Below are 27,690 nucleotides of genomic sequence, written 5' to 3'. Positions count from 1 at the left end.
ATATACCAAAAAAGGTATCCTTTACAGCAACCAATTAACAGAACATGCAGGTTGCACTTAGTGGAGCAAATCCCCCGGCACCAGCAAATATTTCCCAATCTAAACTTGGATTGGGAGGGCTGCCCACCTCCAAAAGACCGTGTATCTTAGACAATGGTGATATGACTCATAAAAAGGTAGACTAAAGATGTGAGGATCAATTTTCAAGGATTTACATAATCCTAAGTTCTCATTCAAGTCTTGATTAATGAAGGTCTTTGCCCTTCAATCTAATGTCTATAGATGAATCATCCACAACCCTAATATGAATAAGGGTTTCTTATACACTTGAATTGGTGGTAATGAAGTTATGTCTATTTCAGTAGTGATTAAGTTACCAATATATTAACTGATAATGTATTTTTAGAAAACTAAATGGTAGGAAGACTTCAGTATGGGCAGAAAATACAAATAGAATATAAATGTTACCTTTTGTTAATGAATAAAACTTATTAGAATTTCTTTTTAATTGATTATTTAAGTCATATATATATATATATATATATATATATATATATATATGAAAGGTGATATAACACATTATTTCCGTAATCAATTATTTAGTTCTTCCTTTTTGTAGTGAACTATGATAGGGTTTGGAATTCAGAAGGATGTTTTTCCTTCTATAGAACACAGATCTAGATTAATAAAAAACAGAAAAATGATACACTTATCAAGAGAAAATAAGTGGTAGAAACAAATAGTTCTAAAGAGAGTTCAAAAGAGAACATAATGTGTAAAAGTTGGGGTGGTCAAAGAACGTTCAGGGAAAGAAACACTATACATATTTCCCTACTATAGAACTCCTCAATCTGTAATTGTCTTGTCTGTATCTCACTCTAAATTGAAGGCTCCATGAGTCTGAGGACTTGATGTACTTTGATCAACATTAAACTCTCAAGTCCAGCCATGGTGAATGACACACACTGGGCACTGAGCAAAAATACACTGAATAAATATGATGGAAAAAGAAGATTCAAGCTCATTGATAAATAAACAAGAAAAACAAGAATATTCCTGACAAGGGAAATTCTTAAAAGAGAGAGATTGAAGTGTGCATATAGTTTGTTTCTAATGATCAGTGAAGAACAATTCAATTGTTTTAGAGAGGAAAATAGGCATGCACGAAAGATAAAGTTGGAGGAGTACACAGGGTCAAGGTGTGGGCAGCCTTAAAGGATTGCCTGCAAAGCCTTAGCCTTTTATTCTATAAGGAAAAAAAAATGTTTTCATATGGAACTTTAAAAACAAACATGAATTTAAAATATTATACACATTCCCCCCAAATTAACAATTTTTCATAATATTATGAAGATTCTACATGTAGTATAAAGGACATCATCAAATAAGCATAATTAAATTAGTAAAGAAGGGAGTATATATACTAAAACATACTGCAATCTCATTATAAGAAAATACTGCATAAACAAATCTGCTGATGGGAATTGAATCTCCTTTGAATATTCAATAAACATGCTGAACTCAATTCAGAAACATCAATATGTTAACAAAAGAAATATGTATGTACACTTCTCAAGTTTTACCAGAGATGACAGTGACATTCGTTCTTCAGCAGAATTCAATTTATTCCTAAAAGCATCTAAGAACCATTCCTTGATGTAATACCAAACATTCCAGTTCAAAATTATCTTCTTTGACAGATGAAATTTAGTAACGCAGTCAAAGATTATGTCTCTCTAATACTTTTAATGCACATTTACAAAGTGAAGTATGTTTTATATTCATCACAACAGAACTTTCAGCTCTGGATAAAAAACACATGTTCAGCAATTTTTTAAAACATCAGTGGAAAATGATAAGTAAACAACATTGACAGAAGACAGATATATTCACAATTCACATTTTCTTCTGTCTTGCTGACAATAATTTTAATCTCTATTGGTTAATTAGGCAGCTGGGTCTTAGAGGCAGGTGACATGGTCAAAAATACAGTGTATCGTCTCCTAAAATAAAGATCTGAGGGGTTCAACCAGAGGGTATTCCACTGCTCAGGATAAGCCCATTGCTTTGATCACAAATTCCCAAGGCTTTCATGGCATAGTGACAAGGATTGGTTGTGACCACACATATGCTTTAGTTTTCTTCATTAAGGTATGATCCCCACTGATATGACAGGACTTTGCAGCCAGGCCCTGTGATTCTCCTGTTATTAGTTACCAATCCTATCCACTGAACTAAAATCATCACTTCAATGTATCTGGGCAAACATGCCAAATACTAATCTATTAACCTAAAGAAATAAGATAATTGAAACCAAATAGAAATAGGTGTTATTTTCAGAGCAAAATTTTAATATTTTCTTCCCTATATAATATAAAATCCTGATAATTCAAATATAATAGCAAGGTAACTAACATATGTATGATAGCAAGTATACTGCTCTGGAAACAATGATGGTAAAAATATGTGCAAGGAAAATTTTATATATAAAAGTAATACAATAATTCACCACTGGAGAAAAATGACACATTTTTATGAAGGTAAAATTTATAAATAATGAGGCTGGGGCTGGGGCAAGGGCTAGGGCTCAGTGGTAGAGTGCCTGCCTCACACAAGTGAGGAGGCACCGAGTTCGATCCTCAGCACCACATAAAAATAAATAAAGATACTTTGTCAAAAAAATTACAGATAAGCTTTCTTAATGAACAAAAAAGAGTAGATGAACAGTATGTTATAAAAGATAATATTCATGTCCTGATATATTTTAACTTGTAAGTTCTTACTTTGTTAATCCACAAATAATAAAATTTTAAAAAAATTGACTAGAGGTCAAGTACACTGAATTGCACTGATAATAGTCACTATATATGAACTACATATCTAAAAGTTTTCAAATTGATGTTCATACTTAGTTTTTCCTTATTTAGTAGGTAAGAGGGGAGGGGTCTCCTTCTGTAGTAGGTAAGGTGCTAAAAAAAATACTTTTTTAAATTGGAGAATAAAAAATCTATAATCCTTCTAGACAGGCCCAGTAAATATTGTATGACTTTAGAAATCATAAAGCTGTTATTTCTAATGTACCAATATAAAGAAAAATCATGGATTACAAACCAAAAGATAATAGATAATCTGTTCCAATCTTATATAGTAAAAATAATAATTGGGTTTGAGTCTAGACTACTCAATTTACTGTTATATGTTCTTAAATTAATTTAATTTTTGTGACTCCCTACTCACCTCAATTATATTTTCTAAAACATAGGGATGTTGGGAGGCTAATGTGAGATACAACAGAATTCTACATACATATAAGATATTGTTATAATTATCATTAATATGACCCCTGATAAGAAGTACCAATTATAGGGTCAACCAGCCAAATTCTTAAAGCAAAAAGGTCATTCACTGAATTATACAGTTATAAAAGCTTTAACATAATTCTAATAATAGTTAATAAAATTTACTTATAAAAATAAATATGCCCACAAAAATATTTAAGACAATAATTCCTACTAATTGTCATCAGATTTTATACAAATTCACTAGTTTTTATTAGAACACAATAGGACTTAGCATGTCTCATTTTATGATACTCTAAATAGTTCTCCCTTGCTTTCAAAACATTTTTCATTTCCATGTTTGCACTGGAGATTTTCTTTGGGCCTTTTGCTGTTCTAGGCCCTAATCTTCAAGGAAAGGGTAATTTAGGAAGAGATAATGCAAAGAAAAGGTTAGCTGAAATGCCCACAAGAGAAAGCACATATAAAATTCCCACCTTAAATTTTTTCTGGAACAAGTTGTTTAAAAATGTGTGTGTGTGTGTGTGTGTGTGTGTGTGTGTGTACACACACATGAATATGAGAGGGGTAACAGGCTACATCAATATCTACGAACACAATGAACAGATGCCAAGCACATCTTTTACATGGTAATGCGTTCCATGGATGCTGATAGCATCAGTGTTAGGCCCATTTTTTAATAGAGCAAAAATTATCATAAGATCATCAGCCAAGAAAAAAATTCATAACTTACTTGGGTCTACATTATAATCATTCAGGAAACTATGAGTATCATCACATCTGCAAGTTCTGTTGAAGTTATGTATGAAGCAAAGGACAGACACAGTTGCAGTAAAAGTGGGAGTGACTCAGCTCACTCATTCGTTGTGAGTGTGAGAGGAGAGAGAGTCTGATGGAAAGAGTATGTCCAAAAAAAAAAAAAAAGAAAAGAAAAGAAAAAAGAAATACAAGGAAACAGGGGGAAGCAAAAGGAGGAGGTAAAAAGAAGAAAAGAATTGAGAATAGAAGGATTGCATAACCCAGCACTGTGCAAATAATGTCTGAACAAGGATAAGATTTTATTTTCTTTTAGCATTTAAAAAATTTTAAATTAAAACCATGTCTGATAATAGGACGTATTAATGATGAAAATATTTCTTAATAGGAAAATAAAAATTATCATACCATCAAGGTTTAAGGCTTTTAAAAATTCATTAAGAAGTTCTATTAACTGTAGCTAAACACTTCCTTATAAATGGGCCTAACACTGATGCTATCAGCATCCATGGAATGTATTACCATGTAAAAGATGTGCTGCTAGGGGGAAAATTGAACCTAATTTATCTTCAGATTGCAGACCCCTGGGATTTCAAAGGTAGTAGAGGGCAAGTCAAAGGTCTCATGTTTTACAAATCTCACAAGACACAAATAAAACTATTTGATGACCATTTCGACTCTGTATTATTACTTAACATATATGTACAATTAAAACCTTTAAGGGTTAACTTTTATAGCTAAAATTAATTCACATAATAGTACAGCACAATAGTATATTTAAAAATATTATTTAGTAATCTCTTAGGATTTAATTGTATTATATTTACTTAGTGATAATTATGGAATATATTTAACTGCCCTGCTAATCTGATAACAATATGAATTTTACATTCACCAATAACAGTACACAATTAATTATAAAAATAGGAATTTTTAAATATTTTATTTTAGTTGTAGTTGGACACAATACCTTTATTTTATTTTTATGCGGTGCTGAGGATCAAACCCAGCATCTCGCTAGGCGAGCGCTCTACGTTAAGCCACAACCCCAGCCCCCAAATAGGCATTTAAATGGATTATACAAACAACCACACACAGGATGTCCACATGGGCTGTTGTGTAAAGTTAACAGTAAGAACTCATTCTGTACTAATTGTATCAATGTAGAAAAGTGAACTATTAACAACTCTTAGTATATGACTTGAAGCTACTAGGTCCAATGTGGATAGACCTCCCAATCTCCAGGAAGATGTTATGAATAGCCCCATTCCATATTGAGCAAATTACCTCTCTTACTTCTCCAAATATCAACCTATCTTTTTCAGACTCTTCCACATATTCTTAGAAAATCTTCATGATTTTCCATCCCTACAGTCAACCAAATGGCACATCCTGAAGAATGACTTTTAATTGTCTCTTGAATTCAACCTCTTGGCTTCTTAACTAGTTGAGGCTCTTACCATCTTCCCTTGTAACCAACTGTAATAGCCTCTGTTATCATTTAGATATGAGGTGTCCCATAAAAACTCATGTGTGAGACAACGCAATAAGGTTTAAAGGTGGAATGACTGGGTTATAAGAGCCTTAACCTAATCAGTGCATCAATCCCCTGATTGTGAATAACTGGGTGTTAACTATAGGCAAGTGGGGTGTGGCTGGAGTAGATGGGACTTGAGGGCATGCTTCTGGGGTATATATTTTGTCCCTGGTGAGAGAAGCTTTCTCTCTGCTTCCTGAGCTGCCTTCCTTGTCCACGCCTTTCTGTTCATTGCCCTCAGGCCTTGAGCAATGAAGTTAGCCACACAGGGACTAGGACCTCTGAAACCGTGAGCTCTAAAATTAACTTTTCCTCTTAAAAATTGTTCCTGTCGGGTCTTTTGGTTACAGCTGTGAAAAAGCTAACTAAAAACGCCTCCTAACCTTTTTGTCTACCTCCTGTATCTGTTTCTCAAATTTCTGCCAAAATTCTTTCTTTGATAATAGAAATTTTGGTATCATACTCCCACTCAAAAATATTTAATGGTTCCTCATTGACTTATAGAAGAGGAAGGCAAACCACAAAAGGTAGATAAAACTATTCTATGATCACTTTGACTCTGTAATATTATTATTTAACATTTATGTACAATTAAAACTTTAAGGGTTAATTTTCATAGCTTAAATTAATTCATGTAATATTGCTGCACAGCAGTTTACTTTAAAATACTATTTAGTAATCTCTTTTAGGATTTAATTTTATTCTACATATGTGAATAAGGCCAAATATGACCTGATACTTGTTTTGGAAAGTAGAGTTTCACTGGAACAAAGTCACTTTCATTTGCCTAGGTATTGTTCTCAGCTCCTGTTGGGCTACAACAGTAGAGTAGAGGAGCTAAGACAGAGCTTAGCTCAAAGATTATACCGCCAAAAACTATCACTTAACTGCTTACCAAAAATTTTTGCTGAACTGGCCTATAGAATTAAGCCAAATGTCTTTAAACTGTTACCAAAGGTCTTTAAATCAGACCTGAATGCCTTTCAGTATCTCCCCTTTTCAGTGTTTACTACACTTCAAGAACATAGACTGACTGGCAGATCAGTAAGCATTCCTCGATGTGCCAAGTATTTTCTCTGGACTTTGTTCATGTCATTTCCCTTGCTCAGAATACTCTTTCTCAATTCATCAAATCTTAATTTAATAAGTATTTACTTTAATGCCTATGATGTTTCAAGCATTTTTCTAAGCTCTAGGAATAAGCCAATGAGCAGAACACTTCCCAAATTTCATGGATCTCATGTTTCAGTTATGATAAAAACATAATAAATAAATCAACAACTGTAAACATATGTCAGATGGCAAGTGACATGAAGGAAAAATGAAATTGGAAAGTAAAAGTATGTGGGGTGAGGAATGTAATTTTATATAGGAAAGACAGAGGAGAAGGCCTTACTGAGAGGATGACATTTGAGTAAAGATCTGAAGAGAATGAAGAATGGATCCAAGAAGGTATCTGGAGGAATGTTTTCAGGTGAAAGTAAAAGTAAAAGCAAAGGGTCCTAGAGTAAGAACAATGCCTGCAGTATGCAAAGGATAGCAAGGAGGCCCTGCTTGGTTAAGAAGTGAGTGAAGAGAGGGCAACAGAGAAGAGTGCAAGAGGTAGTAGGATTTTGGAGAAGGGTAGATTATATAAAGTCTGAAAATAAGGATTCCAGTTCATAATTTCAAACAGGAAACCATTTACTAACATGGGAAAGATTGAGCAGAGCAGGTTGGAAGGAATGAAGATCATGTTAAAGTTATGATATGTTTATGTATTCAAAAGGAAATAGTGAGGACAGAGTCAGACATCAGAAGAAATATAGGGGCTAGAGACGGAAATTTGGGAGTTCAGTTAATTTTAATTTAGTGTCCTAAATTTAAAAAAGGATTTTGCATCCTTTAAGACACAGCTCAAACATCCCTCTATGAAGTCACTGTGATCCCACCTTTACCAGTTAAAATTAATTTCATTTTGTTTTTATCTTATTATAGTACTTGTCACAATCTAACTTATATTTAAAATCATCTCATGTATACCTGTCTTTCTCATCTAGAGATATGAGAAAAACAATGTTTATCTTACCCTTTCAAAAAATGTTCTCTACTGTATAGTACATATGGTGAATAAACAATAAAGACTAAGAATTCGTCATGTTTGGGGGGATTTTAATTCACTTACAGGAAATTTTCTGCCTGAAGACAGGGAATTAAATATCTGGCCCTAACAAAATGTGCTTTTTCTTCTGTGCTCTCTACATTTCTACCCAAGCCAAATTTAATCTCTTATTCTCTCATCTAAAAAATCAATCATCAAATCCCAACAGTTACTTTCTATACGTCTAAGGTTCCCCCACATTTCTGTAGCCCTGTTGCCTGCTTCAAGTTTAAACCTCCACCACCTCTTATCTAATTACCTTAACAGCTTGTCCACAGTATAGTGCATGTATCAATACCAATCACAGTTGTCTCTTACAAACCACAAAATCTGTCCTCACTCCAAACCCTACCAAGGTCTCTCTTCCTCTGCCAACCGAATAAAGTTCAACCTCCTTAATAAAGTATAAGGGTCCTCATCACTGGTTTTGACTTTCCTCTTTTTCTCTCTTCTCTTCATTTCAGATGCCATAGCAATGGGCCCACAGAGCAGCATTAATCACAGGGATTTATTTATTCCCAGATTCTCCCCTAGTGAAAAAGTATGCTGAAGGCAAAGGTTGAATTACATCTGGTACGCTAGCACAACTAGAGCCGGACTCTGGACAAACTGAATTTTTTAAAAAAATATATAAGTAAATTTTGAAATATTTAGGTAAGCAAATGCTACCTCAGGATTCCTCTAACTTTTACCTCTCATTTTACTTTAGCAACGGTTATGTTTTAGTAATACATTATTCTATAAATCTCAGCTACTGGAAAAATATGGTTCTCCAATAATCTCCAATTTAGATCCATTTACTACTGCCTCCTTTCCAAAGTAATGAACCAAGATGACATTTATGACTCCTTCCACTCTCTAAGCCTGATTATTAATCATTTCTACAGGAAAGAAGTTAAAGAGTTTACACTGCAGCAAGTAAGACCTAACTATTAGACTGAGCTTATGGACACTGAGGGTATCTGAAAACAGATGCCTCAAGAGATGGGGAAAGAAATCCATGACAATGAACAGCCTAGAAAAAGCTTTAATATTTGCTCATATTTATATGTGAATGTCTAGAGAAATTCATTTACAATTTATATGTCTATGATTTGTTCCACAAAATCTGTTGATAATAATTCAAGGTTAAGGCTAAAGATGGTAATCTATGCTGAACCTTAGTTTCTAAATTTAAATGAATTTTTAAGATCTGAAACACAGAATCAACTGAGGATTTTATTTCATGTCATTTATAATAATAATAGTAATAATAATAATAATAAATTGTCATTATTATTGTGCAATGCTGGGAATCAAACCCAGGGTCTTGCACGTGTCAGGCAAGCACTCTACCTACCCCTGGGCGATTTTCACAACTTTCTACTGGGGATCTTAAAATGTCACAGTGGTGATTCTCCAAACCAATTTCAACACTTTCTATTTCAGTCCTCAAGACTACATATTATTCCTCTACTTGCCAGTTCATATTAGATAAAGTACACATCAGAAACACTCTTGCTCAAAGAGGATGAGGCATTCTTTCCATAAGCAGAAAAGCCATCCCTTCCTGTGATTCCAAAACAATGCTGTAACTCTGTACTGCCCAATACAATAGTCACTAGCCACACGTGGCTACAGAACACCTGAAATAAGGCTGGTCTGAATAGTTGTGATCTGGAAATGTAAAATATCAATAAACAATTTTATACTGACTACATATTAAAATAATATTTTGACATACTAAGTTTAAAATATTACTAAAATTCATTTCATGATTTATGTTGTCTTTTTAAGATGTGACAAGAGGATTTAAGATAACATATGTGGCTTACATTTGTACCTATTAATTTTTATTGGATAGTGATAAGCCTAGTTAGGGAATTGATTTGAGTTGTTTCTTTAGGCAGAAGAAAACACATCATTCAGAAGTTAGACCCAAAATGGGATCACCAATGTGGCACAGATTACAAATGATCCCACAAACATGAAAAATGGTAAATCATGTTAGAATTCAAAGACTGCTTTGATATCATCTAATAAGAAATCTTTCTTTTAAAAAAGAGAATTCATATTTAAATTATATTTATAGGAATAACTTTTTTGGTAAAATTATTGTTGGTAGAATTCAATAAAATAGGGATTCTAAGATATTCAAATTCCCCCTCTGCAAAAAAGATTGAAGTACTACAAAGTTATGTTCTTACTTTTTCTGTCTGAAAAAAATTAAATTTTCTGTCTACCTCACAGAATTTCATTTTTTTGTAAAATGTTACAAAAACATTTTAGAGAATGTATATTAAAAAAACAAGGATTACTTTAGAATCCACTCAAAAAATGGTTTCCATTACTCCATCCTCATATTTTATCATCCCTTCTCTACTCTCATTTCTCTATTTCTAGAAACTCCAATAAGACAATACGAATAAAAACTATAAATAATGATTCAGTCAGAAATACAATGTTATAGGTGAATGAAATGTTACCTTATTATAGTAATTTGTTCTTATTAATTATGTTATTATAATGATTTTAAATATGCTTTCTATAGAACTAAACTATAATACTTTATAAAGAAACAGAAAAAAAATGAGACCTGATTAAATCCCTCAGATTTTTGAAAGATTAACTATCAGGAAGCTCTTTAAATGTCCTGTGTAACCATGAATTACATAATTTTGAAAGTTTAAAATCTACTGAGTTATAAGGCCTACATTAATTGGTTATTGATATGGAAAATGGTAGTAACTTATCAATGCCATACCCACCACCACTTTATGGATAATGGAGTACAAGGAGGTAAAAAGAATATACATATTGGTTAGAAGAATATGAAGGTTTCAGCAAAATTAGTACCGAAGAAAATTTCTGTGCTTCTGAACATGAAATGACACTTAAGGATACAGCTATATTTCTAACCAGTTTCCAATCACCTTGATACTTCTTAAGTTATGTACAGAGGTGAACAGCTGTTGTTCCAGGTAATTAGGAGGCTGAGGCAGGTGGCTCACTTGAGCCCAGGAATGTGAGGTCAGCCCACACAACACTGACCCTAACTCAACAAAAAAATTAAATAAAATAAAATAAATCAAACAAAGCCACTTTTCCCTTAACCTTGTACTTCTTCATACCAATTCTCTAAATAGTACTGCCAGAAAACTAGAAATCACAATAGTACATTCACAAGGACTGAAGTTCAAATATTTTTCTAGTAATGGAGACTGAATAATTATATCCTAATGAGGCATTCAAAGGAAAGAGACATGGATTTGAGTTCTTTTGATTTTTTTGAAGAAATAAGAATGATGAGAAAAATAAGGAAGGAGAAAGGTGAAGAAGATCATGTAATGTTTTAAAAGATTTATTTTAGTTGTTTTGTAAGCTTAGGTCTCTTTTTACTCTTTTACACATGGGGTATTTGAAGGAAGGCATTCAAGAAAACAAAAACCAAACACATGCTGATTAAAGAATATGGAAAGAAAAAGGCTGAGATTAAATAGGAAAAAGAGACAGTAAAACTCTAAGGGTCTATCATGTATACCTCCTACACATAAAAACACTGAGCAGGAATATCTAGTACTGAGAGGTAGGAAGCTAAAGATATCTACTTTTTCTTCTATAAAGCAGGAAAAAATAATTCTCAAATTCATGACTTAATTTTTGTTTATATTTCTAGGACCAAAGTGAAGTGTGAGGTTATAATTTGGTCATGAAATACTTAACAAATGAAGGAATTTAGATAGAAGAAATTCACAAGCCTTCATTTTGATGACAAAAAGGCTTATCAATGTTTTCATGTATCTATATCTTTTATTATTTCTCATGAGTTAAATAAGAAATAAAAGAATTTTGAAATTAAAGGTAGAATTAAACAATTATTAAATCTCTTAACTATTCATATTTAATTTTATTTAATTATCCATTTCAAGATTATCTATTAATGATTCTTAAAAAGTATGATATACAACTTCAGGAACACATTAGAAAACATTATTTGTAATGTATTGATAGATATCCAACATAAAGATTATTTTTGTATAAAATGGCATCTTTTGCAATAGAGTATTTTTGGTATGCGTAATGCTGTATTCCACAATAAGTAAAATGATATGAATATATTTTAAAAATTAAATACTTAAAAGTTAAATATAATTACCATTGTACTGAACATTTAAAAAGTACTCTATAGTAATGTACACCATCAGTAATGTAACTTTGCTCCTTTTGAACTCCAATGTTTCTCTTGTGGTACTTATTGTTTTCTCCCACATGGTAAACTTATTTAAGTATAAGTCATATTCTTCTGTGTGACTATAAAGAACTTCAAAAACCCATAGGCTTGTTTCATTATACTTAGTGATATCTAACACAGTTCTCTGCTAAAGAGACTATGCCAAGAAAATACATAACTATTTCTGAAAGTAGAATCAAAAGTCTAATGAGGATTACATTAGCTACTGAGCAAAATGTTGATATTCTATAGTAGTAAGCACATATCGTACAGTTAGAAAAACTCTTTTTTTTTCTTTCTTTTAATTTTATTTTTTTGATACAGGATCAAAACCAGGGTCCCACATATGCCAGGAAAGTGCTCAAACACTGAGCTACCCTCTACCCCTGAATAGAACTCTGATTTTCCTTTAGTAATAGTATTGTCCTTGACCAAGCAGAGACTGGTACAAGCTTAGAATAAGCAGCAGGTAAAGATGATGATTTCGAGGATAGAAATATGGCTCTCATCCCTATAAAATCAACTCAAAAGGATCAAATCCCTAAATGGAAGGTTGGAACTACTAGAGGACAACACAGGGGAAACACTTCAAGACACTGGTACAGGAAATTATTTTCTTGGTAGGGCCCTAAAAAAAACAGGTAACAAAACCAAGAACTGACAGATATGATCATGTCAAACTAAAAAGCTGCTGCATGGCAAGGAAACAGTCACAGAATGGAGACAACTGCATCTTTTCATGACAGAGGGTTCATAGTCCAAGTATATAAAGAACTCAAAATAAATAAATAAATAAAACCCTAACTAATCCAATTCAAAACTGGTCAAATGACCTGAACGAACAACTTCTCAAAAGATAAATACAAATACAATAAATACATGAAAAATTAACATTATCATTAGCTATCAGGGAAATGCAAATAAAAATACAATAAGATACCATTTCATCCCAGTAAGAAAGCCTGTGTTAAAAATAATAATAACAAATTCTGGTGAGGATGTGTAGAAAACGAACTCTTAAACACTACTGGTAGGAATGTAAACTATTCTGCTACTGTGAAAAACAGTATGGAGGTTCCTCAGAAAACTAAAAATAGATCTACGATATTATTCAGCTATCCCATTCCTGGGTATTTATCCACAGGAAATGAAATCAGCATACCAAGGAGAAACCTGCATGCCTGTGTTTACTGTGGTGCTATTTAGAATTGCTAAGATATGGAATCAGCCTAGGTGCCAAATAACAGATGAATGAATACAGAAAATGTGGTATATACACACAATCAAGTATTATTCAGTCATGAAAATAAAATTCTGTCACTTGCAGCAAAATGGATGAAACTGGAGGACAAGTCAAGTGAAATTAAGCCAGACACCAAAAGGCAAGTACTGCACATTTTCTTTCATATATGTTTAAGCTAAAAAAAGTCAACCTGAAAGTAGAATTGTGATTATTACGGACTGGGAAAGGCATGGGAGGATGTGGTAAAGGGAGGATGCATGTCATCAGAGAACACTGTATACATGTAGGAAATACCACACCAAACCTCATTAATATATACAACTAATATGTGTTCATCAAAAACAATGGAGACATGGGATATGCCTAAGATTTTTCTCACAGTATTTTTCAGACAATAGTAATTGATTTATTGAGTTTGAAGTTCTGTTGAGCGTAATGCCTTACAAGCCATCTATCACATCGATCACACTTTCTTTATTTTTCCTTAAAAAAAAAAAAAAAAAAGATTTCAAGGAAGAGAGAGAGAAAAAAAAAAACCATTCTCTAACTACAGGCAGTAGACAAATATTCAGAATATACAGACAGGCAGGTAGAAACAGTCACAGAAAAAAAATTGAGAGAAATTTCTTTTAAGTGGCTTTCAGCCATTAATTAATGCCTAAATCTCTGAGGTTATCCTCAGTAAATGCGGCATTATTGAAGGAGAGAAATTTTAACATTCATTGAACAAGGAACACATAGGCAGTAAACACTGTACAATGAAACATTTTTTGTACCTTAATATCAGATGTATCACGCTGACTATTTCGCCATGCTCTGGAAACTGATGAAAAAGTTCTATCTGCATGGTCAAATTTTCCTCCTTGCAAATTTAGGAAATAAGTTGTAAAAGGTTCCTAAAAAAAAAAATAAGTAATTGAAAGAATCCATATGTTCCCTCAAGCATAAAAATGTTTTTTTAAATAAATCTTTGCAACTAAATATTTTAATTACTAATAGTTATTAGCTAGAAATATATACAGGTATACATATAATGGGAATTACAACTAAATTATTATATTAGCATTCTTAAATTGTTTTAGTTTCAGAAGAAATATTTCTAAATATTTCCAAAAATTGAAACACTTTCTTCAGATTTTCTTCCTTACCAAGACCAATTTACTAATAACATTCAGATATATTAGATGCATTTTCTTCATAGTACAAGGGAATAGTCCAATATGCAATTTTCCTATTGTTACCAATATTTAATTTATGATTAAGAAAAGAAAAATGTTTGAAACATTTAAAAGCCTCCTCTTAGTTAAAGAACACTTAAACACATATTAGTGGCTAATTGCTTGAAATTAGCTAAGCACTATAAATTACTTCTAGGATTTATGTCTGCCTGTACCCTTGTAACAAGCTTTAATTAATGATGTGCTGCTAATGCCTTCCCAAAGAAATTACTTTTCAGTAGATGAATCACCTTTAAATTTTACAAAAAGATTTCTTGTTTGACCAATATATTATCAATACACGAAATAGTGTTGATTACCTACAAACATACCTTATTCTACTGGGGGCAACTGAAGCACCCAAATATAAGATTATATGCCTGCATTAATGAACTCCTATTTAGTTCTTATTTTACCAGACTATTTTGAAAAAAGAACTTGTTAATCTGATAAGAAAGCAACAATTTGAAGAGACAAATTGAAGAAAAAATTCAAAGAATTCTAAGTGAAATAGGTTTAAGGCAATTCTACAGTAATGTTACAAAAATACATATTACATAAGATACAGAGCTACTTAAAACCAGAACCTCAATCATTCAAAAGATTTTTAGCATTCATAAAAGGTGCTGATAATTTCTAATCATTACATAGTCTCAACAACCTTCAATATACTTAGTCATGGTTTATTATTCACATGGAACTTACTATTCTTAGCAGCCATGCAAGAACGAAACTTGCAGTTGAGTAATGAGTACCATAATGAAACTTTGGAACTTGATCATCTTCCCATGATTCAAAACGTTCTGCAAAGAATGCTGCTCTTTTTGGATTCAAAGCTCCTATTGGCTGCCAATGAAGAGAAAACAAGACACATAAATAAAATTATCCTTTGTCTCTTCCTTTCTTCTAATGTTATCCTATTAGTAAGTGTGAAAATAAGTGTTAAAAATATAGACTACTTAAACTAAAGCAAAGTATTGCAATTAGAGTGGATGGAAAAACAAATTTATTTTTCAAAACAGGTTAAAAATATACATATAAGTAAGTGGATGGATAAACCTGTTATTTCTCCGTAAGTCAAGTTTTTGCTGCACATAGGTTCTTAATCAGTCTAAAATAAGCATCTCATAAAGACAGCTACATGAAGTGAACATTAGCTATGCAATACTTCAGAAATTACCTATAAAATTCTATTAAGTTAATTTGAAGCAACAACCACAGACTCAGTCTTGAAGCTGGAGGATTGCACTGTAACGGGCTTTCGGAAGAGGATGCAACAAAATTGGCACGTGCCAGGCACTGAGTTTCATCATCAGCACCACATAAAAACAACAAAAAAAATAAAATAAAGGTATTGTATCCATCCATAATTTTTTTAAAAATTAAAAAGATGGGTGTCATGGCACTCCCATTTACCTGGGAGGCTGAGGCAGGAGAATCCCAAGTTCAAGGCCAGTCTGGGCAGTTTAGCCAGATCTTACCTCAAATTTTCAAAAAATTAAAGAACAAGGGATGGGTTGTAGCTCAATGGTTGAGCCCCTGCCTTGCACATGTGAGGCACTGGGTTCGATCCTCAACACCGCATAAAAATCAATCAATCAATCAATCAAGATATTGTTTCCATCTATAATTTTAAAAAATTAAAGAACAAAAAAGAGTAGCTAAATGGTAAAGCACTCCTGCGTTCAATCCCCAGTAACTCTCTCTCACACACACACACACACACACACACACACATACACACACATACACGCGCGCGCACACGGACGCACACATGGAAGAAAAAGATGTGACCAGAAATTTCTACTAGTATGAGTAAAATCAGAAATTAAAGACTAAAACAAAAATTAATAAGAGTGAACAAAGTAGGGCTCCAAGAATGTTAAGAGCAACTACTTTAAATAACAACATTCTCTTAAAACATTCTGATTGTTAGAGGATCTCTATCTGCCTATTCAAAATATTAATACCAATTCACTGAAAAAAAGGATATGTCAGATGACTTATTTTAGAAGATACAGAAATGTCTTTTGCTTTAAATCTTGTGAGATCCTAGGAGTTAATCACTCCTCATTTATAAGAGAAAGAAAAATATCTGATTACTTATATATAGGATTAAAGGGAAATGCTAGACTAAATAAAATAAAATACAATGTTCTAAAATGAATAAATTCAGAAATGTTCTACTGAAAATAAAGCAATATGCAGATCAGTTTTTGAACTGCTTTTCATGTTATGTGATTTTAAGTAACATTTTTAATTCATCTTTTGGCTATCTTAAAGTAGCTGTTAAGTATTTTTTATTTTCCAGAACTACTATTTATTGTTGGTACTATTTTCTTTGCTCTGGTTCTAATCAACATTATTTTAAGTCATTATTTTACTTTACAAAAAAGTAGATTTTTTAAAGTCTTTAGTTGATTAGCATTTTAAGTCAGTGCTATAGTATACTAACTTTAAAATGACACATATTTTAAAGCACTGATTTCTGTACAAAAGAATTATATATGACTTGCTAAATGTATGCCAGCTAAGAATGGAACTGACTCCAAGAATTCTTTCTTTGTTATAGGACCAATGTGGAAAGCCTTTAAATGTATTGTAGTTGTTGTCCCTAAAGACTGAGCCATGCAAAAGGAAAGAAAGAAATAAAATCACTAGAAGACAAATTATATGAATTAAAAACAGAATCAATGCTCCTTTTGTATGGTTCTGCAGCATATTAAGCATTCATTTTATCTGCTCCTATTTTTATTACTCTCCAAATGAATATCCCCTCCCCCAAATCAATAGTTATAGAATCACGTTTCTTGAATATAATGTTAAAACCAATTAGGATTGATTTCACTAGCATCTGAAAAAAATGGCATCATGCAGAGATCCATGTAGGTAGAACCCACAGTATTGATTATGGCTGTTATTGTTACAATTGGTTTTTGAATCCTGGTATAGGACAGCTATCAAGACATACCACATTTATTTGCAAGCATATAAAAAAGAAGTCCCCAAATAAAAGAAGGTTAAAAAAAAAAAAAAGACCAGTGGTGCTGTGCAATGACAATGATACACTATCAGCTTACTCAGAGAAGTTACAGTGGGAATACACACATTGAATTATACATTACGCGAAAGCACTGATTTATTGTGGTAATAACATCCACCTCATTAAAAGATTCTGCTTTGCTGCAGTTGGAAGGCTACATATTGTTTACTGCTATAAATTAATGGCAGTGCAAAGAAGACTGTGGAACCGTCCTAACAATAGATCTGTAATGACAGTGCTGTATATCACAGCTTCCTCAGCAGCTTCATAATAAAATGGAGACAATGTATTGAGCTAATACATTCTACCATGCTGGCCCATATTTTTCTGACAACTGCTTTAAAAAATGAGCTGAATCCAACTATGTTATAATGCTGCAAAACATTTAACTAAGCAAGAGTCAGTCATACACCAAAGTGCATCATAGCATTTTTTTAAAAGATTGTCTAAATCAGCATTTCAAGATGTTTATTCATCACCACAGGAGAACTCAAAGTAAATGCTGATGGCTCCTCTTGCTTATACACTATGTTAAGAGTAACAATTACTAGGCAGTTCAGGAAGATGCCAAGCACTACCATCCTATATTGAGCTTTTTTGTACAACTGAATAAGATTGAAAGGGTATTTTTTTTTAATCAAAAAATTTTTTACAGAAAGAAAACAAAAAATGCTGTTTAAAAATGGTCATAGGTGATTGGAAAAATCAATAAAAAGCGAGTATTGATTAGAGATTATAAGAGTGGTATAATTCAAGTTCATAATCAAGCAAATAAAAAGAGTCCTAGAACACTGAAAAGTAAAAAAAAATAAAATTTTGAACACCACAAATAACTAATGAAGATAATTAAGATTTTAACTTTACAAAACAAAAATGTCCATCACAATAGTATGAAAGAAAGTCTCAAATAAAACAAAACAGTTAAGATTTAGAATATCAAAACTAGCAACAGATGAATTATTGTTTAAAAAATGGAAATAAGAACTTGGAATAAAATAGAAAAAGACACATTTTTAAAAAGCAAAAAAACTCAAATTCTTTTTTTTTTTTTTTTAAATATTTATTTTTTAGTTCTTCCGCGGACACAATATCTTTGTTGGTATGTGGTGCTGAGGATCGAACCCGGGCCGAACACATGCCAGGCGAGTGCGCTACCGCTTGAGCCACATCCCCAGCCCCTCAAATTCTTGAAAATTGCATGAAAAACAAAGAAAAATTATTTAGAATATTTAAATAATTTCACAAATAACAACGGTGACATCTCTGGTAGAGTGGTAAGTATTCTGCTTATGAGATAGTAATGATACCTTTCAAGACAGGATAAACAAAATTCTACAATCATTTCCGGACGAGTGTTACAATAAAAATACATCTTATAATAAAAACACATTTTTATTACTTCTTGGAGAAGTAATTTTGCTAATTAATAAAAATGTCACATTTAAAGTACCCAGCTCAGAGTAAGTTATTGATCATAATAATTATTTTTTTGGGTGATTTGATCAAGAATATTTAAGAAAAAAGACCATCATTAAGCCTGATGAAATTACTAGAGTCTACTAAAAAAGAACATAATTAAACATTACAATCCTCTAATGCCAAAGCAGGATAAAAAAAACACATAGAACTGGATATTAACTGTCAGAAGCTTTATAGTGCACAGTAGTCCCAATCAATGGCATTTCCTACTGTAAGAACATAATCAAAAGCAAAAAATCCAAGGAGCTACAATTTTGTTGTTAAAAATGTATATGTAATGTCAAGGAAGTTAAAATCATCTTCTATCACATTAACTGAAATCAAACAGTTTTACATTCACAGATCACTTAAGAGGCACACAACAAAGTCTAATTACTAGTAAAAGGGGTAAAAAATAGAAAAGGAATCTGGCTTTTTCATTCTTTCTTTGTTATTTTAAGAACCCTAACCTGAAATACCTAACAAAAAACACCAACAGCTTAAACTTTGCAATTAATAAAACATGATTACTGTCACAATAAATATATGAGTTAGGTATCCCTATTTGGACAACAAAGAGATAAAGTACCTTAAGAAATCTAAAGCAAAATCAACTTTTATCTAGGAGTCTCAAACCTAGTATCAAAACCACTTCTTTTGGCCATTTTATCCACCCATCTATGCTATCTTACAAGTTGTTTTAACTAATCTCTGATAATTTCCATTTTTCAAATATGCTCTTTATTGAATAGGTTGATATAAAAGGCGGATAGACATCAGTGCTTAGGAGAGCTCTGGCACAAAGAGCACATTCATTAAGTGTAGCTGTGACTAGCACTGCTGCTACCGTTGCCAGCACCATAATTCCTTCTCTCCTTTTGAGAGTTATATATGAACTGCCACAATTTATATCAACCCTTCAGAAGTAAAGTTCCAAACTACTGGACCATGCTGATAGTTCCAGTGGGCAAGAACGTTATAGGGGACTGCCAAGAAATCTCAGGAATTCTACATAGCAGATATTTGTTTGAATTAACAAACTTCTAAAATCCACAAGTCTCAAAAGAGTTTTTCATACTTTTTATGAAGGCTTCTTTGGGAAAAATCACTAAACCCCAACATCTGAAGATAAGAAGAGGGTTAAAGAGAAAGAGAAAAGGTAACTCTGGGAGCAAAAAACTCAGAAACAGGGGTCTTAGAAACACAGAAGGATATGAGGGATATCGTTTCATGAAGATACATTTTTGAGATGTCAGAAGAGATGTCAAAAGAGGAAAAGGTTTCAGGAAGAATATGTGAAAGAGTATGACTGCTTTCCATCTCTACTTAGGATCTTGATGACAGTCAGAGCTATCTGTAAATGTCATCATCATTTGGTATGAGTGGGAAACTGGAAATATTCTTTAGTTCTAGGACTACAGACAAAGCCTGCCCTATAAATTTAAGAGACTGTATGCAAACAGGGGTTGTACATTGTTCTCTTCTGTCCAGGAAGTGGGTAGGCCTGTAGATATTGAAAGAGAGCCATTGTAAAGTGAAGGCAAAGACAGGAAAGGAATAGATAACAAGGTGGTTGAACCCAATGCTGTTTCATAGGTCTATGTTATAAAAATGCAGGTTATAGGAGAGAGTACAGTCATGTGTAAGTTTATCTGATTTACATTAATAAATTAAACAAAAAAATTCAGATTCAGAGGATGAAGAGGCTATACTATCAGGAAACATTACACCATAAAGATGGTCATTCTCGATTAGAGAATAATGATTTGGGTTTGGGCACGCTTCAGGAAAACACTATTATATAAGATTAAAGGGGCCATTCCTTCTGATGACAAGATCACTATCCACTGGAGGGTTCTAAGAGTCATACAGAAATCATCTCATCTTTACAACTCCTTAATATGCTGACATATTAACAGGTGGGGGGAAAAGTCTGGAAAACGTGAAGTAACTGCCAATCATGGTTACCTATCAAGAGGCAGCAGCAAGATTCCAAGCTACCTCCAGCCCAAGTGACCAGAGGTCCTAGGACGCCTTGGCTTGTTGTAGACTGATGAAAACATCAGTGATGCAGTTGCAAGGCAGTTAAGATCCTTTCATGGTGTTATTGTTTGGCTAAACAATGTCCCACAAAAACTCATGTGTGAGATAATACAAGAACATTCAGAGGGAAAATTATTGAGTTATGAGAGGCATAACATAATCATGCTTTAACCCACTGATAAGGATTAATGGGGTGGCAACTGTAGGCAGGTATGGTGTGGCTGGAGGAGATAGGTAACTGAGGGCTATATGCCTTTGGGGTTTATATTTTGTCACTGGTGAGCCAAGCTCTCTTTGCTTCCTTGTTGCTATGTCCTGAGTTGCCTTCCTCCCCCACACCCTACTGCCACGGTGTTCTGCCTCACATTGGGCCCAGAGGCAATGGAGTCAGTCATCTTTGGACTGACACCTCTGAAATTGTGAACCCCAAATAAACTTTTCATCCTCTAAAACTGTTCCTATCAGGTCCTTTGGTCACAGCAATGAAAAAACTGGTTAGAAGAATGGGAAATTTAGATAAAATGCCCCCTTAGACAAGACATTATTTATTATCCTCACATAACGTCTATGGATATCCCTTTAGAGGAGGGATTCACAAATCGAAAGAAAAATGTATATTTTGTTTGGGGAAATTGAAAAGATGTTTGGTAGAAAGCTCTAGAAATAATGAACAGAAAAGAGAAGTGTTGCCACCAAAATTTATTGCTTCACTTCCCTCTTAACTTTCATTATCTGTATACTCACACCAAAGAACTCAAAGGAGAGCTTTGAATCACTGTGTTGCTGAAGCAATTTAAAGAAAACAATGGATTTTGGTTGTATCACCACTTGCCTTCCTCCCTGAGCCTCTAGTAAAGAAAATACACATCTCTGTCACTTAAGCCACACTGCCACTGTTATTAGGGAGTATAGCAACTATTTTGTTTCAGTTCTAGCATAGCAGCTCTTTCATCTAAATGACAAGTATAACAAGCAGCGTGATCAGCATTTTTATACAACCTTGGCTTTTAGGGTATTTTGTTATATGCTGTATGTGACTGAGATAGTTTGGCACTCATGTTCACATGACCTAGACTTTATTTAATATTGTCAAGAAAAAAAATTTTTTCATCAGCACACTACTGTGGCTTTTAGAGTTAATGAATAAGCACTTTTGCTTTCAAGTTTGATACACCTTTTTAATTCCTTGAAAACACACTTTCTTACAAGTGCCATCTTTCCATTTCAATTCAACAAACACATCCCAGGAAAAACAAAGATTCCAGTTCATCTATTGTGCCAAGGTAGAACCTAAATCATTTCAGATATTCATACTGGTAGATTTAGTAGTGATGCCTTCATAGTTCTGTTAATCAGCTGCCGTAAGTACTGATAATCTCCACTTGAGAAAGTCACATAATTTGATAAAAATAATTTAATAAACCAATGCCAGTGCTGAACCAAATGCCTGGAAGAACCAAAGAAAGAGCCTTAAAAATCCAAAGATATTTAATAAAAATGTTTTAAGTAATTATGAAAATGAAAAACACTGAAGAGACCCAATGTTGACATAAATATTCTATTAACTTACAGGTAAAGTCATCTACCCATTTTTAAAAACAGTTAAGATCATTAATATCAATCTATCTATAAGTTATCAAATCATCTATAGGTTTTAAAAATAAGTTATTAGTAATACAAATATCAATTTTCCTCTAGCTTTATAAGATGGGGAGACATAAAATTAGAAACTACTTGAGGAACATTCAGGTTTTGAATTTTCTTTTCTATTTGTTTAAAAATCTATGGGAATATAACAAAACAAGTTGGGAAATTCTATATTTATTCTGTTTAACTCAATCCTAAATGGGGAAACTGTATGTCTATTGTTTAACATAAATCTGGGTTAACAGCCCTAAACACTTCAAGGATTTACATATGGAGAATAACAAAATATCACAATTACAAAAGGAAGAAGAACTCAAGATCTATAAAAATGAATAATGATAGTTGTTTTAGTCTCTCTTTTGAATTGTTTGCTTTTTGGAAAAAATATTAAGCCTCAATATAAAAATTAGACATAAAGTAGGACAAGCTTAAAATGTCAATAAATAGGGAAAAATTTAAGGAGTAGTAAAGTATTTTAAAACCATTACTGGACTTAAAATATCAAACAAGGAGACAAAATATTGTTGGGCAAGTATAAATGGAGGAAGAAACTGGCAATGTAGCTCAGTGGTAAAGTGCTTGCCCCTCATGTGTGAGGCACTGGGTTTGATGATCAGCACCACATAAAAATTAATAAGTAAAATAAACGTATTGTTATGTCCATCTACATCTAAAAATACTTTTTAAAAAAAGTATCAATGGAAGTATGCATTGGCTTTCAATGGGGTAAAATCAACTTAGTACAATAACCTCTAATAATTTAGTAGTTGGAATAATTGCAACTTCTAATAATTCAAAAGTTGCAATGATTTTGGAATTGATTTCTAGCAATGAAAGATCTAATAGGCAAATGCTCAAGTGTGTTAGGCAGTTACATTGCCAGAAAAAGGCACTCCCAGCAAGCAATGATCAGTGATAATCTATTAAACAGCCCAGGCTAAAGTATTTATACCAACCAGAAGTGGACAGCTAAAATAGTTGAGCCCTTGAATCCTTCCCAGTGCTGTTCTGAAGATGGTCCTGACAATGGGCAAGCAAAATCCTCCAGTTGCACAAGTGGAAGCAGCTAGATTGTTGGCCAAAGAAATTATTCGGTTGCTGGGGGTTGCTGGAGAGATCAGTTTTGTTAAAGTCCATTAGATTCATAAGTGCTCAGGAGAAAAGTACATACTTTACTTTCCTTTCCTACACAAGATGATAAGCTGGATGGTCAGGAACACATAGAAATTACATTTTATCCTTTTTAAAGTAAAAACATTATTGTATTTTTTCTCTATACCTGTATATCAGCTGGTGGGATAATTAAATTTAATCATCTGATTTGGGGATAGTGCTGATCAATATGTGTGTGTGTGTGTGTGTGTGTGTGTGTGTTTGTAATGGGGTTTGAACCTGGTAACACTTAACTACTGAGCCACATTCCTAGCTCTTTTAACTTTTTTTTTTCTTTTTCTTTTTCTTTCTTTTTTTTTTTTTTTTTTTTAATTTTGAGATAGGGTCTCACTAAGCTGCTTAGGGCTTTGCTAAATTGCTCAGGCTACTCTTGAACTTGTGATCCTCCGAGTAAAGCCCTGAGTTAGAAACTGGTGTCCCTAAACACTGCATGCAATAGATGGATGAGACTCTGGTCTGTCTCTATACAAGGTAAGATTTTTTAAATGTAGCATAAAATTACATAAAAATAAAACAAAATAATCTTTTGTTTAGTTTATGGATTACTAACTTACCTTTATCAACTGGGGAAAAATACTTTCATGTAACACAAACCATTATGTGATAATTTTGTGCACCAAAATTTACTAGGCTTCAGGGTACCCAGATTAAACATTACTTTTGGGTGTTTCTGTGAAGCTCTTTTCTGAAGAGGTAAGCTTTTAAATTGGTGGACTCAGTATAATAGATTGCCTTTTCCAATATGTTGAGAACTGGAATCAATCAAAAGGCAGAGGAAGAGGAATTTTCTTCTTTCCATGCCTCAATGCTTAAGCTGAGATCTCATTTCTTTAGATTGAAACTGAGGTCATTAGCTACCAGTTCGGTCCTCAGGCCTTAGGATACAGACTGACTCATACCACCAGCATTCCTGGATGCCAGGTTACAGATAAAACTCATATAGATATAAATATAAAGATATATTAGATATCTTACTGGTTCTCTTTCTCTGGAGAATCTTAACTAACACATCAAACCAAGAGGCAATGAAATTAAGCTACTAGTCAAAAAGAAGTGGTAATGAAGCATTTTGTCTAATTTCTCCCTTGAGAGACAGGCTCAAGTTAAGGAACAATTACTCCAAATTCCAAAATGTGTTGTTAGCAGTTATTTCCTTATATAGTTATGTATTTGTTATTGTTCATTCAAGAACAAATGAATCATTCTAATATTATTACCTATACTTTAGCTGCTACTTCATTTTTATTAAAATGGAAAAAAATTTTAAATACAGATTATTTCTTTACTACTATTCTTTTAATGACAGATAAAATGTATTCATAAAAATAATTTATAAGAAGCAGATAAAAAATCATAGATACAAACAACTGTTGCATGAAATTAAAAAAAGCAAGAAGCTAGATTTAATTCAGTTGTATAAAAAGGTGCATTAAATATAAATGGTCTCAATTTCCCAATTAAAATGGAAAGATTATCACTGGATATAAAAGACTCTATTATATGCTATCCATAAAAGAATGTTAAATATATAGCCACAGATGTTTCTTAAATCATGAAAAAAAAGAAACTCTAAGTATAGCCAAAATGAGGTTGTTGTGATTACATTAACATCAGAAAAAGCAGACTTCTGAAAAAGAAACATTACTAGGCATAAAAAGAGATATGATATGATTATAAATGAATACATTTACCAAGAAAATATAACAATCTCAAACAAATATGTACTGTATTAGTTTCCTTGAGCTCCTACAACAAAGTACCACAACCTCCGTTACTTAAAACAATAGAAAAGTTCTGGAGGTCAGACAAATCTATTATAGTTGAAGACTTCAACATTCCTCTCTCAATAACCAATAAAACCAGTAGATTGAAAATCAGTAAGGATTTAGAAAGTATGAATAATGTTAAAACTAACTCTACCAAATTGACATGTATATTCTACTTTACCTAAGAGAAGAATGTGTATTCTGTTGAAGTATACATGGAGCATTAACCAAGACAGACCCTGTTTTAAGCCATTAAACAAAGTTTGACTAATTTAAATGAACTGACAATATACCATAATGGAATTAATCCAGAAATAAATTAGAGAAAGATACCTGACAAATCTCAAAATATGTGTAAATTAAATAATACACTTCCCAATAACCCATGGGTCAAAAAGAAAGTCATGAGGGAAACTGGAAAATACTTTGAAGGAAAACAGAATATATAAAAATTTCTTGAAGCCAGCCAAATCAGTATTTTAAGGAAAAAATGTAGCATTATGTATTCATATTAGAAAGGAAAAAAAAGGCTCAACCAATAGTTTAAAGTTTACATCTTAGAATACTAAAAAGGAAGAGAAATCAAATCTGAATCAAGTATAAAGAAAATGTATGAAAAGCAAAGATCTATAAAATAGAAAATAGAAAAAAAACAATAGAAAACTAAATTATCTTGCAAGACTGGGAGGTGGGGCAAAAGAAACAAATCATCAATATCAAGAATGAGGGAAGAGACAACTAGGATGAAATAAATGAGTTCTATAAAAGATGCACACTATTAAAACTCATCTGGGAATAAAGAGATAACTTGAATTGTCCTAGATCTACTAATGAAATTAAATTATAAATTGAAAAACCTTCCCAGTTCAGTCTCCTGGACTGTGGGTTCGCCAAGGAGTTCCACGAAACTTTCAGGAATAAAATAATTAGATCTTTTCCAGGAAACAGAATAGGAGGGAACAACTTTAATAGTCATTTTGTAAGCTGGGTACAGTGGCACAGAGACTTGGGAAGCTGACATAGAAGGAGAGCAAGCTATTGACCACCCTGGCAACTTGGTTAAATCCTAACTTAAAAGTTAAAAGGGCTAGAGTGTAGTTCAATAGTAGCTCCAATCCTTAGTGTCACTAAATCAAAATCAATCAACCAATCACTTATTCATTCTATCATATAAGCATCACCTTGAAGCCAAAATTGGATGAAGACATTATATATAATATTCTTTTGTAAATATGGGTACAAAGATTCTTAAGAAAATATAGTAAACCGAATCCAGCCAATTATCCAAAGAATACTACATCAAGAGTTGTCTTATCCCAGGAAAACAATGCTCAAAAATCAACCACTATAATTCCCTAACAGATGAAAAGACAAAAATCATACAATCATCTTCAGAAAAAGCATGTAACAAAATTCAATACAAAATTATGATTTAAAATCTCAACATACTAGGAATAGAAAGGAACTTAACTCAAACTGAAAAAACAAGCATCTACAAGAAACCTACAGCTAATATCATACTTAATGGTTAAAGACTGAATGCTTTTCTTCAAGACCAAAGACCAAAGACAAAACACTCTGTCTACACTGCACAGTGCAGGAAGTCTGCATTCTAAGATGCCATGTTCATTTATGCAGAAAGTATCAAAAAGTTCACAAAAGGCGGCTAGTGCTAATATTTGAATTAGAAAAGGTTACAGAATGCAGGGTCGGTATACAAAATTCAATTGCATTTCTATACACTAGCAATGAATAATTGGAATTGAAAATTTTTAACAGCATTAAAATGAATAAATTATTAAGGATGAAGTAACAAAATATAAGAATTGGGTACTAAAAGTCACAAAACAATGGAAAGAAATTAAAGCAGTACTACATAAATAGAAGAGAGAAAATATTTTAAAAGTTGATAACATATCATTTTTGTAACCAAAATGCTCTACAGATTCAATATAATCCCAGTAAGAATTCTACTAAACTATTTGTAAAATTAGAAATTAAAAAGATAATTCTCCAAAAGCAAAGGACTTAGATAAGCCAAAAGATTTTGAAGAAGAATATATCTGGAGGATTCATTTAACCTGATTTCATGATGTAATATATGATTACAGTAACAAAGACAATGTGGTACTGATACAAGGATAGATAATACAGGTGG

At 32.6% G+C, this 27,690-nt stretch overlaps 1 protein-coding gene across 6 annotated transcripts in view; it reads right to left on the bottom strand.

The window, feature by feature from the left end:
* The window catches only part of Lrba (LPS responsive beige-like anchor protein), a 719,595-nt gene that overhangs the window by 139,357 nt on the left and 552,548 nt on the right, over positions 1 to 27,690 (bottom strand). For all 6 annotated transcript variants that reach the window (XM_076865289.2, XM_076865291.2, XM_076865292.2 and 3 more), the window contains exons 45-46: positions 15,108 to 15,248; positions 13,962 to 14,081 (exon numbers count right to left, since the gene is read on the bottom strand). In XM_076865289.2, coding sequence (XP_076721404.2) covers positions 13,962 to 14,081; positions 15,108 to 15,248 — 261 coding nt within the window. The remainder of the gene's footprint in view (positions 1 to 13,961; positions 14,082 to 15,107; positions 15,249 to 27,690) is intronic.

This window comes from Callospermophilus lateralis, chromosome 8 (genome assembly GCF_048772815.1).
Source record: "Callospermophilus lateralis isolate mCalLat2 chromosome 8, mCalLat2.hap1, whole genome shotgun sequence".
Taxonomy (NCBI): domain Eukaryota; kingdom Metazoa; phylum Chordata; class Mammalia; order Rodentia; family Sciuridae; genus Callospermophilus; species Callospermophilus lateralis.
The sequence above is the reverse complement of the archived record's forward strand: the minus strand, read 5'-3'. Positions and strand labels throughout refer to the sequence as shown.